Here is a 14,329-nt window from a genome sequence, read left to right as displayed (position 1 = left end):
ACAGAACCAATTTCTTTTTTTCTTTTTTTTTATATGGAACGCTTCACGAATTTGTGTGTCATCCTTGCGCAGGGGCCATGCTAATCTTCTCTGTATCGTTCCAATTTTAGTATATGTGCTGCCGAAGCGAGCACTAGAACCAATTTCTTAATGCTTTGTAGCCATCAAATTACTGAGCTTGGTGTTGACTTCTAATTCTCAGTCAATTTGAATTGAAGACCATAATTCCAATCTTACCTTTAATCTCATGCCTTCTGCATGGGTGTCCTTTTGCCTTTCAGATCCTGCCAAATCCACCAGATTGAGAAGGGAGGTCCGTATATTCACAGTTTCATGGCTTTTCTCCATTGATTCTATTGTAATTGTAAAGACTGCATGAGACCTAGAGGATTCTCTATTCATTGATGTCGATGCGACACGTCTGTTTCTCCACCCTCCAGACAACACCTAGGCAAAAGGAAAATACACGATCACAACTTCCACGTTTTCACAGCACCTACAAACATCAGCAGGAAATCTGTAAAGGGTGGTGCAAGACTACTGGTCTACTGAGGAACATACGCAAGGATGCAAGCTAATTTTCCTTTCCCTTTCCTTTTTTGTTTCTTCTCTAGGTCATGAAACCGAACAAGCAGGAAATCAGAAGGCATAGGATCTAGAATGGGTTTTGCCATTTCTCCATTTGTATTAATGCAAGTCGTAAAATCTGTCTAAACCCTTTTCTTAACCAAAACTATGAGAAGTCAGATAAAGTAAATCTCAAAATTACCTTCAAGCCCAAAGTTTTGTCAGTCCTTTTGGTCTTCAGAGTATTTGTTTTCACTTCCTATTCCCTATGGCAGGCAGGCTACATGCTTCAGATAGCAGGCTCTAAAATCAGATGAATACCAGCTCAACCCTTCTCTCCACTATCTACCAGTTGTGTGGTCTGGGGCCAAGTGACCTTTCCGAGGCTCAGTCCCACATGTGTAAAATGGGAATATGAGTACCTCCCTCACAGTGCAGAACGTCTCAACTGTAATATGCACGCTAACCACTCAGCCCCATTAAAATTCAGATTCTGATTCAGTAGACGTGAAGTAGAGGCTGAGATCCTGCATTTCTAACAAGCTCCCAGGTGACACTGATAGTCTGAGAACTACATTTTTGAGTGGCAAGGTCATCATATGTATTGGATAAATAAAGGAATTAGTAGCTTACCTCAAAAAGCAGATAAAAATTAAATAATGCATACAAAGAAGTTAGTATAGGCTTCAGCACATATACTCAATGAATACAGCTGTTATAACCCTATTAACCAGTCAACGGCATAAAAAGAAATTGTTTATATCTTTTGTTTTTTGGTTAATAATTCATGCTTCCTTTTCATAACACCAAATACTGTATATTAAATATTAGATAAATAATGACATTTACACAGCTGCAAAGAGAAACAGCAATCCTCAAACATGAGATAAATTTCAAAATACTATTAGCTTAAAAAAAGTGTGGGACTTCCCTGGGGGTCCAGTGGTTAAGACTTTGCAATCCCAATGTAAGGGGCCCAGGTTCAATCCTTGGTCAGGGAACTAGATTTTGCACGCCACAACTAAGACCCGGTGCAGACAGATAGAAGATAGTGAATGAATGAAATGAACAATACCAAACTAACCCAAAATCAAGGGGTCAAATGTCTATTTTAACAAAGGGGAAATTTATAAAATATGGTCATACTCTTTTTTTCTTTCCTTCTCATGAACATCTTGACTATGGCTTTATAAAATATCTTTAGTAACACAATTCTTTCTTTTTTTGAGGTCAAGGCACTCTTCATAGCATGCTAAGTTGTCTACAGATCAAATCATTCAAAGCAGGGTACCTGATAGGCTTCAGCCGCTGAGGTCACCACCTGCTCTACCGCACCAACAACAAAGACCCCCTTCTTAATATGCTCCCTTATGTACAGTCCAGCCGATGCAGAGTCCAGTAGGTCATAGATGTGCTCGTTGTAGATCTCAATAAATGAACACTTACAAAGAAAACTCTTTCCAGCTCCAGCCTGTAAAAGAGAAGCCTGGTTTAGTGATATTGTTTTCATGAGTTCATCCCAACCTTTCATGAGCACTCATCTTTCACTCACTACACAACATATAAATTTCCTACAATATTATCCTTTACACAACACAAGATACTTAAAAGTCAGTTTAGAAACATAGGTTACTAGTTCCAACGCATCATAACAGTTTTAAGCACCATCAATCCGTGATCCCAGGAGCCCTCATGTTTCCAACAGTACCTCAGAACCAAGACAGGGAAGTAGGACCTGAGCATGACAAATGGGCAGTTCCATTTTTTGCTTAACTGAGGTATAATTGATATAGAGCATTACGCTAGTTTCAGGCATACAACATAATGATTTGATATTTGTATATACTGCAAAATGATCATAAGTCTAGTTAACATCCATCACCATACATAGTTACATAAGTTTTTTTTCCTTGTGATGAAAATAGCAATTCCATTTTCACCTGTCATATACTGGACTTCCTTATAAGTGTATCTGAATCAAGTGTTATATTTTTCAAATGATAGAAAATAAGGCATTTTAAAAGCCTCTTACAAAAAATAAACAAAAAGCCCTGCTATAGGATTTTTAACCACTGAAATGCTTGTCACTAAATCTATTTCACTGGCACGTAATATGCTTATCTAAAGGCAATGGTAAGAGATAGTTTCTGCAAAGGAGTTAAGTGGTAACCCAATGTTATTTATCAGTCTCCCTGGCACATAGGTAATAGAATACAGAACACTAACGGCTCTTAAGCCTGGAGTTCACTAAGGTAATGATGCACAATAAAGAGAACAGCCCAATCTGGGAGCCGATGCAGAATGGAAGCCCACATAGCCAGGACAACAGAGCCACACCAAGCGTGAAGCAAGATCATGGTCAGATGGTAGCGGGTAAAGGAGGTAAAGACGGCCCATTACTACTGTCAGCCTGGGTGCAGACAAGTGATACGGCTTCATGAATCTGTTTTCCTCAGTTAAGATTTTCTTTACACTTTCTCTTTTGTAAAATCTGAGCATCTAAGAAGCACCACTTTCTACTTTCTTTTAATGTCAGGTCAAGGATGTCATGATTTATAGACTAAAAACCTTTAGAAACTCAGAATCCTTAATTTTATCTTGAGAACTGAAGGATTTTTTATACCACTCTAGCCTATCCACGTGTAGATGACCAATTATACCCCTCCATGTATCATGAACTATTAGTACTTAACTACTCAAAAGTAGATATTGCAATTCCCTTTATTTTTACAGTAAGTTTTACCTTCTCTTTTTCACGTTCAATTAAGGAAAACAAATATTCAAAACTTCGAGGGATTACTCCTCTCAGATTATGAGAAAAATTATCAGATTCAGATGGTCCTAAAGAAAAATATAAAAAATACAGATATGTGACTGCTCATTTTTATTCTGTAACAGGAGTCCTACAAAATGGCAACAGTGAAAGACAATTTAACAGAAAAGACACATTGTATAATCAGTTTCTTCTGGGCTCCCAAACAAGTTAATTTGTGGTAAGAGATGGCATAAGAGAACCTGCCTATCAACAGGTGCATGATAGCCACTAAGCTATTTGAAAAAGCAGCTGCTGTTTGATAAATTTAAAAATCCATTCAAGTCCCAAGCTTGAAATGTTTCCTTCTGCAGATATCAAAATTAGCAGAAGTAACAAGCAATTATACTTTACTGTTGCATAAGACATTCAGTCGTCTAGGATGACCTTTATATACTGGCAGTGTGACCACGGGCTAATTAAATACTTAATCTCTTTGAGTTTTTCACTATAAAATGGAGATAATAATGGAAATAACTATCTCACAGGGTATAAAAATTAGAGTTAGCTAGCATTTTCTTAATTGGGCAATAAAAGCCAGCGTGGTAACAAAGATACTGTAGGAATACTTCACAAGATTTCTATACAGAGAGAAAACTGAAGAGGAATCCTACCCTTATTTTATTAACACTGGGGAAAGGAAGAAATGTAGTAGATATGTAAGTAGTGGGAGTTTTTGGAATATTAATTCAAACTATCTATATTTACCAGAAAAAATTATATAGCTGTAAAAGACATAAAAGTTACTATATATATTAGTTAATTATACCTTAGAGACCAAAGGAACTAAGAAAATGCTGGTATATGCAAGAAAGCTACAGAAAATAAATTTTAAAATATTATCATCATCTTGATGTGCTATATCTAAAATATATTAAATGGACCTTGTAAACTGTACCTTAAATGTGTGTGTGTGTGTGTGTATGTATATATATACAAACAGGGTAGAAAAATGGAAGTAAAGAACACAGAGGACAGAATATTAGAGTATGTGCAGATAATGTTTTAACATTTTCCTGCTAAATCCTATACAAAGATATTCAGCACATTCGTTACAGTTACCTTATCATCTCTTGCCTAGTCTCCTGACTCGGCTTGCAATCCTGCTTCTGCTCTAACACCTTCTTATAGTCTCTACTCCATTCAGCTGCCAGAGTAGTACTTTTAATTTACCATCACTTCATGCAATGCTTCTTAAAACAAACAGACAAACAAACAAACCTTCCCATGACTTCACATCCCCTCATAAAAAAATCCAAAATCCATGACTTGCCCTCTGGCTACAATTCCAACTTGCCCAATTCTGGAAAATTCCACCCTAGCCCCACGTGTCTTCGTGCTGTTCTGTGAATACTCAGAATACTCCCAACTCGGGGCCTGCCTGTGAATTTGCAGGGACAGGCAATCTGCAGAAGATTGTTCTCCTATAGTCTCAAGGTTCCTTCTCATTTCATCCAGTAAGTCTCTTCAAATGTCACCCCAAAAGGCCTCTCTGACTTACCAACCTAAACCAGTACCCTCTGCTCCTTTTTATCCCCTTATTTTTCTTCACAGCACTTATTACTGCTGCTGTTTAGTCACTAAGTCATGTCCAACTCTGCAACTCCATGGGTTGCAGCCCACAGGATCCTCTGTCCTTGGGATTTCCCAGACAAGAATACTGCAGTGGGTTGCCAGTTCCTCTTCCAGAGGATCTTCCCAACCCAAGGACTGAACCCGCATCTCCTGCTCGGCAGGCAGATTCTTTACCAATGAGCCACCAGGGAAGTCCACAGTACTTATTACCTCTGGCATAAGTACCAGATATTTATTTGCTTTCAATTGTACATCCCCCCCATGAGAATTATAATCTCCAAGAGAGCCTTGACATTGCTTTTTATTTGAATAGACCACCAGAGCCTTGAAGAGTGCCTGGCATATTTTAAGTACTCACTTATATGTATGTTGCTGTAATTTCAGAGAAAGGAAGACCTTTCTTACTAAAACTCACAAATCAGAAACCATTAAAAAAAAAAAAAACCCTGAAATTCAACCATATAAAAATAAAAACTTTTGACATAAGAAATACTTAAGCCAACAGAAAAAAACTATAGAAAAATCTGTCATCTATATCATAGACAAAGAGCTAATCTATTTTATGAATCCCCACAAATAAGTAAGAAAATGATAAGCTAATTTTTAAATAAGAAAAAAAGCTTGAATGAGCATTTAACATAGAGGCTATTTAAATGTTCAATAAGTGTATAAAAGGTGGTCAATGGAAATCAAGGAAGTGCAAATAAAAACACAATGAGACAGTATTACACACACTCCAGAATAGCTAAAGTTTTTAAAAAGGACAGTATGAACTGTGGACCTGGACACGGAGCAGTGGGAAATTCCACGTTTACACATTTCTATCATGGCCCTATCTACAAAAGCTGAACGTACGCATACTATGACCCAGTAAGTCCACTTCCAGAAGTTGAAAGTTCAATAGAAATGAATTTTAAAAAGACATATACAAGAAAAAAATGTCCATAACACCATATTCATGGGGTCTAAACTCTCTAGCAACAGCAGAATGGAAAATGTGGTCTATTCATACGATGATATATTATACTACTACTACATGCAGTTAACATGAGTGAATCTCAGAAACTTCATGCTGACAGAGAGACTCCAGACATAAAAGAGTAAACACAGTAAAATGTCATTCATAGAAGTGCAAAACCAAGCGAAACTAGTGATGACAGAAGTCAGAGTAATACATACGTCATGGGGTGGAGTGGGAGTAGTTACTGATTAAGAATCTTGATCAGAAGAGTGGCTATGCTGCTGCTGCTGCTGCTGCTAAGTCACTCAGTCGTGTCCGACTCTTAGCGACCCCGTGGACTGCAGCCTACCAGGCTCCTGTCCATGGGATTTTCCAGGCAAGAGTACTGGAGTGGGGTGCCAATGCCTTCTCTAAGAGTGGTTATATAAATATGTAAAAATTCATTAAACCCTCTTCAAAAGTTGTTAGTTAAGCAGATATTCTGTGCTAAGCTTTGAACGGGAATCAGCCAAAAACACATATTTTACTTATATAATGGAAGTCGCAATCTGACAAGAACCTGGGAAATGACCCTAATTTCATGAGTTCAACATCATACACAGAAAGTATGACTTTCCAAAAAACATGCTAAGTTCTGTTATCCCAAAAGAGTGGACTAAGCCAGTAAGTGTTAATCTCTAGTTTACTTACCCATCATGGTAAACGTTTTCCCTGAACCAGTCTGTCCACTGTAAAAAAGAATGTTTTATATATTACTTTCACACATGAAATTTAGAATACTTAATTTTAATATGGTCTACCAGTATATAAATTTTCCCCACAAAGAACTAATTTTCTTTCTTTCTTAACATTTATTCCAGGTAAAAAGTGAATGATCCATTTTCTTTCTCTCCTATTCTACTACTAAGAGCTAACTACTCTTAATTATCTGATAAGTCCTTCCAGAGTATACAAACACAGTCATCAGAGTTTTCATTTAATTTTTCTTTACAAAGTTGGAATGATGTTATTCATACTTCTCTGCAACCTGTTTTTCCCCCCCTTAATTTTATTTCAGACATTTTTCTACACGGGTAAGTAGAAATCTACCTCTTTATGTTTAATGGCTATGTAGTACTCCATGAATGTATCATAATTTATTGAACCAGAACCAACTGGATTTTTTTCCTAATTTTTGCTGTTCTAAATAATGCAGCAATTCTCCTCCTAAATTCTGCCTTTAAAAGATACTAAGATATCATCATACTAAAAATAAAACAAAAACATCCTTATGCTATAGGCTTATTTCGTGTAGTGTCATAATTTCTCAGGTACCCTGAGAAACAGCGGTAACAAAAAAATACAAAAAAAAAAAAATTTTAAGTTGAATATAGTTGTCAGTTAGGATGATAAATGTGTTTAGATTGGATTCATAGCACAAATATAAAATGCTGAGTTTACTTTTTGGTTCAATGCCCCAAGAGCTAGAAAACAGCATAATCTACTTGTTTACCTATTTCTTTTGGAAGCAGGTTGGAAATAAGTTCTTTAGTTAACTAGAATGAGAAATGGATATTGCTGAGTGCCCTACTTGAAAGTGAAGGGGACACTATTAACAATAACTTTAGGAACTTCCTTGGCAGTCCAGTGGCTAAGACTCCATGCTTCCAATTCTGGGAGCTCACGTTCAATCCCTGGTCAGGAAACAAGATCCCACATGTCGCAACTAACAACGGATGCCAAATATGTTAAATAAATAAATATTTTTTAAAATAGCTCGTAAACCACAAAGTATGCTCATTCAACCAATAAATCAATGTTCACTTCTCTCCATATACTTCTTTCTAACCTCAACTACCAAAAGTAATTTTCAAAGTAAATACTATGACTAGTATGCCTACAGGATCTTCGAAGAAAACACTTTGAAGATATATAATCTCTGGTGACTGGGGATTTCATTTTTGAGCTTTACCACTCAAAATATTCCGTGAGAAAAAATCCTTTCTTCTCTTGAGAATATGAGAAAATGGTTAAGTGCTTCACTGATGAAGAGAGAACATTTAGTTCTGCTGAACAGACTGAAAAGCAAGCATGAAAGGAAAAGGGAAATTTTCAGGGAAGAAAGTGTGTGCAAGATGAACCCACGCGTCACACTTTGGATTTTTATTTTATTTTGAGCCTATTACGGATAAACCAAGGGTACGTATACACACACAAAAATCAGCTATTCAAAATGAACTATATAATTCACTAAATCCACTACATTCTATTAAAAACTTCTTGTTCTAGATAAAATTAGGAAGTCTGTTGCTAGAAGAAAAGGAAAAAATAATTATAAAATTCACCTTGTATACCTGCCAACACTGTCAGCTTACATTCCAATATTAAATCTAGAGCAATATTTGAAGGCTGCCAATATTTAGCAATTCACAACCATTGTGCACTTTATCTCGGCCGCACTGAGGGGCTGACAGGATCTTAGTTCCCTTTCCCCGGCCACTGCAGTGAAAGCACCAAGTCCAAATCACAGGCCCACCAGGGAATCCCCTTCATCATGCACTTTCAGTATATATCTTGAAGACAGTTTGATAGTTTCTTGTACTATAGGACACAGCAATTGTATTTCTAGGTGTTTACTCAAGTGATTTGAAAACTTACATTCACATAAAACCCAATATTCTAATGTTTGTACTAACCTATTCATAATTGCTAAAAACTGGAAGCAATCAGAGAAAGAGAGAAAGAAAAAGCTATTGATGCAAGCAACAACACAGAAAAATCCCGAATACACTTTATTAAGCAAAAATGCCAGACGCAAAAGGCTACATATTGTTAGATTTCTTTGCAAAAGGCAAAACTACAAGAATGGAAACGGCATTAGTGTATCCAGGGGTTGGGAGAAAAAGAAGTGGTTGACTGTGAATGCAACAAGAGGAACTCTGAAGGTGAAGGGGCTCTTCTCTTCAGTAGGCGTGCCAAAAACATGACTCTGCAACTGTCAACACACTATGCAACCGTACATCACAAAGGGTGAAACTTAAAGCATGCAAACTAAATAAACAAGCAAAACACATCAAACTAGGATGTCAGAGGCCCCAGTATGAAATGCAGCTAACTGAATTACAAGTTCATGTCACACTGCACTGAAGGCAGTAGGCAGAAAAGGAGCTGACCTAAGTTGGCAAAATGAGGTTTTGATCAGAAACTGTAGAACTTTAAGAGGGAAAAAAGGATCTGTGCATCAACAATGTACTCAGTAAATTTGTTTCTCACAGGGATCCAGGCTAACAATTTGGAAACTGCTTTACATGTATACTGGGGCTGAACAAATAAATAAATGGATGATAGCAGTAGGAATCCAGGTTTCTGTCAGCCGGGAAGTTACAGATAAAAAAGAAAGGAAGGTTAGAATGAACCCACATGGATTCTCAACCCTTGGATTAGTCAGACATTAGCATGAACTCAAGTTTAGCTTACTGTATATATTCAAAAGAAACAGATAGGAACAGAAACAATTGTAGATATGTCTCCACACATGACTTAGTATATGTGCATATATTACCAAGCTCTGTCTGCTGCGATGGCCGAGAAGCAAAACACAGTCCTGCTGACACCTTTATTTTAGCTCAGAGAGCCTTGTCGGACTTCTGACTCACAAAACTATAAGATAATAAATTTGTGTTGCTTCAAGCCACTAAGTACGTGGTCATTTGTTACAGCAGCCACAGGAAACGAACAGAAGCACTTACTAATGTAACCTCGAATAAGAACACAGAGAACAACTTACTATGCGAAGATGGTACCATTGTAACCGCTCATGCAAGACTCCACAATGCCTTTGGCCACAGTTGAGAACATAGACTCCTATAAATGTAAGCAACAAATACATCAACATTTCACAAAAACATTTTTCCTAAACTACATTTGAAAATATAATAAAACTTGTGTGTAAATTTTCATTTGCAATGTGAAAATTATATCCACTATAAAAAAAAAGCTAAAAACCTAAAATAATAAAACTGTAAACATAATTATATCCGTTAATCTGCTATGCAATTATAGATTTAAACCCCTCATCTAGACTTTATATAGAAATTAGCATGTTGCACACAATATTATACTGGTATTAGCATAAAATACATTCCCCTAAATGTTCCTCAGTACATTTCCCACGAACTTTTATCTGATTTTTACTTTCATTTTTATATACAAGTAGACGCATCATTAGAAAAGACCCTCAGGGGTGAGGTGCGAGGCAAAGTGCGCGACGGCTGACTCCAGGAGCGGTAAAGGCAGGGACCAGGAGCGGAGGTTTGGGGAGTGGGGGAGGCTGAGCCAGGGACACCACCGGCAACAAGAAGGCGGGGAATGTGGGGCTGAGAGAAGAAAGGTGCCCCCGGGCGAGACGAGGTTGTGGGGCCGGGGAGCTAGCTTCTGAGCCTGGCATGGTGAGGCGCTATGTGGGGGCAGCTTTCTCCCATCCCGGGGCTAGTAACTGTTTCCATGAAAGTGCGCTCGTCGCAAGGTAGTCGCAGCGGACCCTTGCACCGTAAGAGAGGGTTTGCCCCAAGCCATTGATTATCAGTTTGCCTCTTATTTCCCAAAGCTTTTTCTTTAATGGTCTTAAGTATTTGTTTTTCCAGTTTCCCTCTTTAGTTTTTAATGCAGATAGAATCGTGGGTTTTGGCTCAAGACTCCTGTGTCACAGGTACTCTTTCCTCAGCTGAGAGAAATGGGTGAAGGCTTTTTTCACTCACTGGTTTAAAAATAAATGTAACAAGAAGGAGAAAGCTTAAAGAAAAATGAAAAAATTGAATGAGCTGCTTCCGTTCAACAAACCGATCACCGTGTTTTAGGTACCTTGTAGGTTCTGGTTGTTAGGAGATACTGGAGTGACATATCAGATCCTGGCTCCCATGGAGTTCACTTTGTGTTTTGAAATGTATATCAGATAGTTGTTAGCAACTGTTTTAATACAAATATCAGGAAATGTCAAAGTTAGCTTTTACTGAAAACCGTTGCCTAACTACATTTCTCAACCTTGAAATGACCCACATGTCTGTTCTTTATCTAGGAGCTATGATCTTAAGTTCTAGTCTCCTCCTCATGTTCAACTTGAAGTAATAAAATCAAACACAAGTTAGCATTTAGTTATGTAGAACTGGCGCAATGCCTGGTAGCTCAGACGGTAAAGCATCTGCCTACAGTGCCGGAGACCAGGGTTCAATCCCTGAGTCAGGAGGATCCCCTGGAGAAGGAAATGGCAACCCGCTCAAGTATTCTTGCCTGGAAGATCTCATGGACTGAGGAGCCTGGTAGGCTTACAGTCCATGGGGTTGTAAAGAGTCAGAAAGGACTGAGCGACTTCACTTGCACTTTCTTTTTTTCACTGTAGAATTATTCTCATTTCCATCATATTTCCCACTTTTAATTTTTAAGAGAAATTTAGCAATGTGAAAGGACATGTAAACAATTATACTTGATTAATATTAATCAAGGAGATATTCTTTGAGATACCAGCTGATATTATAGCACAAACCTCATTTGTAGTATCTGAAGAGATGTTAGTAAAATTTAGAAAAAAAAAAAAAAATTAAAAAAAAAAAAAAAAAAAAAAAAAAAAAAGAAAAGACCCTGATGCTGGGAAAGATTGAAGGTGGGAGAAACGGACAACAGAGGACGAGATGGTTGGATGGCATCACTGACTCAATGGACATAAGTTTGAGCAAACTCTGGGAGATGGTGAAGGACAGGGAAGCCTGGCGGGCTGAAGTTCATGGAGTCGCAAAGGGTTGGACACGACTGAGTGACTACAACAATAGATGCACTTATATTAACAAAGCAAGAATTCAGACACCTGTATTGCCCAGTATTAGTAGCCATGAGTCACACATGGCTACAGAGCACCTGAAATGTGTCTAGTTCAATTTGAGATGTGTTGTAAATATAAAACTACCATCAGTTTTGAAAGGTTGAACATGAAAAAAGGAATGGAAAATATCTCATTAATAACTTGCTTTATGTTCATTACATGTTGAAATGTATTTTAGATACACAAGGTCTAATAAGATACAGAATTAAAATTAATTTTACCCATTTCTTTTTTTTTTTTTTTTTACCCATTTCTTTTTAATTTTTTAAGATGTAGTTACTAGGGAATTCCTTGGTGGTCCAGTGGTTAGGAGTCAGTTTTCTCACTGCTGAGGGCCCAAGTTCAATCACTGGTCAGGGAACTAAGATCCTACAAGGTACGCAAAACAGCCAAAAATGTAGCTACTAAAAATTTTTAAATTATTAATATATATGTGACTCACTTACTATTTCCATTTTTCAGACATATCCTAGATGAAAAAAAGATCTAAAAATCTGTCTCACCAAAAACGCAAATCATGTGTATCATGAGCGAACAATCAATATGTGGGATGTCCAAGGTGATAAACATTAGCCATGTGTGGCTATTACTTTAATTAGTTAAAATTAAATAAAATTAAGTCAGGTCCTCAGACACATTGTTCATATTTCACATGTGACTAGCCACATGTGGCTGGGACATCTGAGAAGCTAATAATCTGAAAAGATGAGTTTTAAATTTTAATTAATTTAAACTTAAATTGTGTGGCTAGAGGCTAATGCAATTGACAGCACAGATACAGAACATTTCCATCACCACAGAAAGTTCCAGTGAACAGTGCTGACTAGATTTTAACCAAATTGTTCTCAATTAGCAAAAGTTATTCAAAGCATAGTAATTATTTCTTGGCTGTGCCCTGCAGCATGTGGGATCTTAGTTCCCCCACAAGGGATCAAACCCATGCACCCTGCAATGGAAGTGCAGTCTTAACCACTGGACCATCAAGGGAAGTCCTAACACCATAGTAATCTTACATTGATCACTCTCTAAGTGGTTTTAGTTGCTAAGTCATGTCCAATTCATTTGCAACCCCATGAACTGTAGCCCACCAAGCTCCTCTGTCCATGAGACTTCCCAGGCAAGAATACTGGAGTGGGTTGCCATTTCCTTCTCCAGGGGGTCTTCCCAACCAAGGGACTGAAACCACATCTCCTGCTTGGCAGGCAGATTCTTTACCACTGAGCCACCTGGGAAGTCCTTGAATGTCTGTATTCTCCCTAAAATTCCCACATTGAAACACTAAGCCCCAGTGTGATGGTATTTGGAGATGGGGCCCTTGGGAAGTAATTTTTTTTTTGGGTGGGGGGGGAGTAATTAATCATGAGAGTGGAGCCCTCATGATGGCAGTATGGACACACCGTGGAGATACTGTAGGTTCATTTCCATATAGCAGCAAAGCGAGTCACATGAACTTTTTGGTTTTCCAGTCCATATCAAAGTTAAGTTTATACTATACTATAGTCTATTAAGTGTAGGACAGATATTTCTAAGAAAACAATGTACATGTCTTAACATAAAAATACTGTTTTGCTAAAAAATGCCAAGAGTTACAACAGTAACATCAAAGATTTCTGATCACAGATCACCATAACAAATACATAGTCCATGGGGCTACAAATGAAAAAGGACGAACTATTTCAAGAAATACTGACCACAGTGTGACACAGAGACATGAAGGGAGCAATGCTGTTGGAAAAATGGTGGTAATGGGGCTGCTCAGTGAAGAGCTGCCACAAACCTTCAATTGTATATAAATAAAGCCAGTGTCTGCAAAGTGCAGCAAAGCGAGGTATGCCTGAGTTCCCTTATAACAAGAGACACACATGAGGACACAGCGGAAGGAAGCTGTCTACAATCTAGGGAGTCCTCACCAGACACTGGATCTCTGGCTCTTGCTCTTGGATTTCCCAACCTCCAGAACTCTGAGAAATAAATGTTTATTGTTTAAACCACCCAGTCTCCTATTTGTGTAACAGCAGCCAGAACTAAGATATTCTTCTTAAACTAGGCAGTTCAACTTTACTTATCAATCTTCTAGGAGCTCTCAAAAGTATACCTTCAATAACCTCAATCACTGGTTGGAGAGGGAAAGTCAAACAGGCTTGTCATTCTGTTGCAAACTTTGACGGAGGCAGAAAAATATTTAATGAAATTAAATCTAAAATGCTAATGGAATATTTGAGCTTCCTTAGTTATTTGAGATCGAATTGATGAAATCAGAAATGAAATTCTCCCAAGTAACAGAATCGTGTATGTTCCAAATGAAAAGTGGAGCTGCCCAAATGATCATTACCTGAGTGGTGTCCATGTTGGCCACATGATCAAACATGAAGGTCTTAGGCTCAGGGTTGGAGTGCAGCCGGAGAGTCGTAGAAGAGAGCACAGATAAGCATAAGTTTTGCTCTCCATCAGCTGATCCAGAACCCTCTGTAGGTGGGCGTATTCGTACGAAAACTTTGATAGCATCACCTTCATTACTAAAGACAAAAGACGTAGCAGCTGAATTTACAGGAGAAAAAGAATC

At 37.9% G+C, this 14,329-nt stretch overlaps 1 protein-coding gene and 1 non-coding gene across 4 annotated transcripts in view; both read right to left on the bottom strand.

The window, feature by feature from the left end:
- Positions 1 to 14,329, bottom strand: part of KIF15 (kinesin family member 15) — a 56,309-nt gene that overhangs the window by 33,696 nt on the left and 8,284 nt on the right. For all 3 annotated transcript variants that reach the window (XM_043885224.1, XM_043885225.1, XM_043885226.1), the window contains exons 3-8: positions 14,099 to 14,282; positions 9,682 to 9,758; positions 6,606 to 6,643; positions 3,311 to 3,408; positions 1,859 to 2,038; positions 238 to 447 (exon numbers count right to left, since the gene is read on the bottom strand). In XM_043885224.1, the coding sequence (XP_043741159.1) occupies positions 238 to 447; positions 1,859 to 2,038; positions 3,311 to 3,408; positions 6,606 to 6,643; positions 9,682 to 9,758; positions 14,099 to 14,282 (787 nt within the window). The remainder of the gene's footprint in view (positions 1 to 237; positions 448 to 1,858; positions 2,039 to 3,310; positions 3,409 to 6,605; positions 6,644 to 9,681; positions 9,759 to 14,098; positions 14,283 to 14,329) is intronic.
- Positions 28 to 134, bottom strand: LOC122683335. Its single transcript, XR_006337687.1, has one exon. It is a non-coding gene; the product is annotated as a U6 spliceosomal RNA (small nuclear RNA).

The sequence above is a fragment of the Cervus elaphus genome, chromosome 24 (genome assembly GCF_910594005.1).
Source record: "Cervus elaphus chromosome 24, mCerEla1.1, whole genome shotgun sequence".
Taxonomy (NCBI): domain Eukaryota; kingdom Metazoa; phylum Chordata; class Mammalia; order Artiodactyla; family Cervidae; genus Cervus; species Cervus elaphus.
The sequence above is the reverse complement of the archived record's forward strand: the minus strand, read 5'-3'. Positions and strand labels throughout refer to the sequence as shown.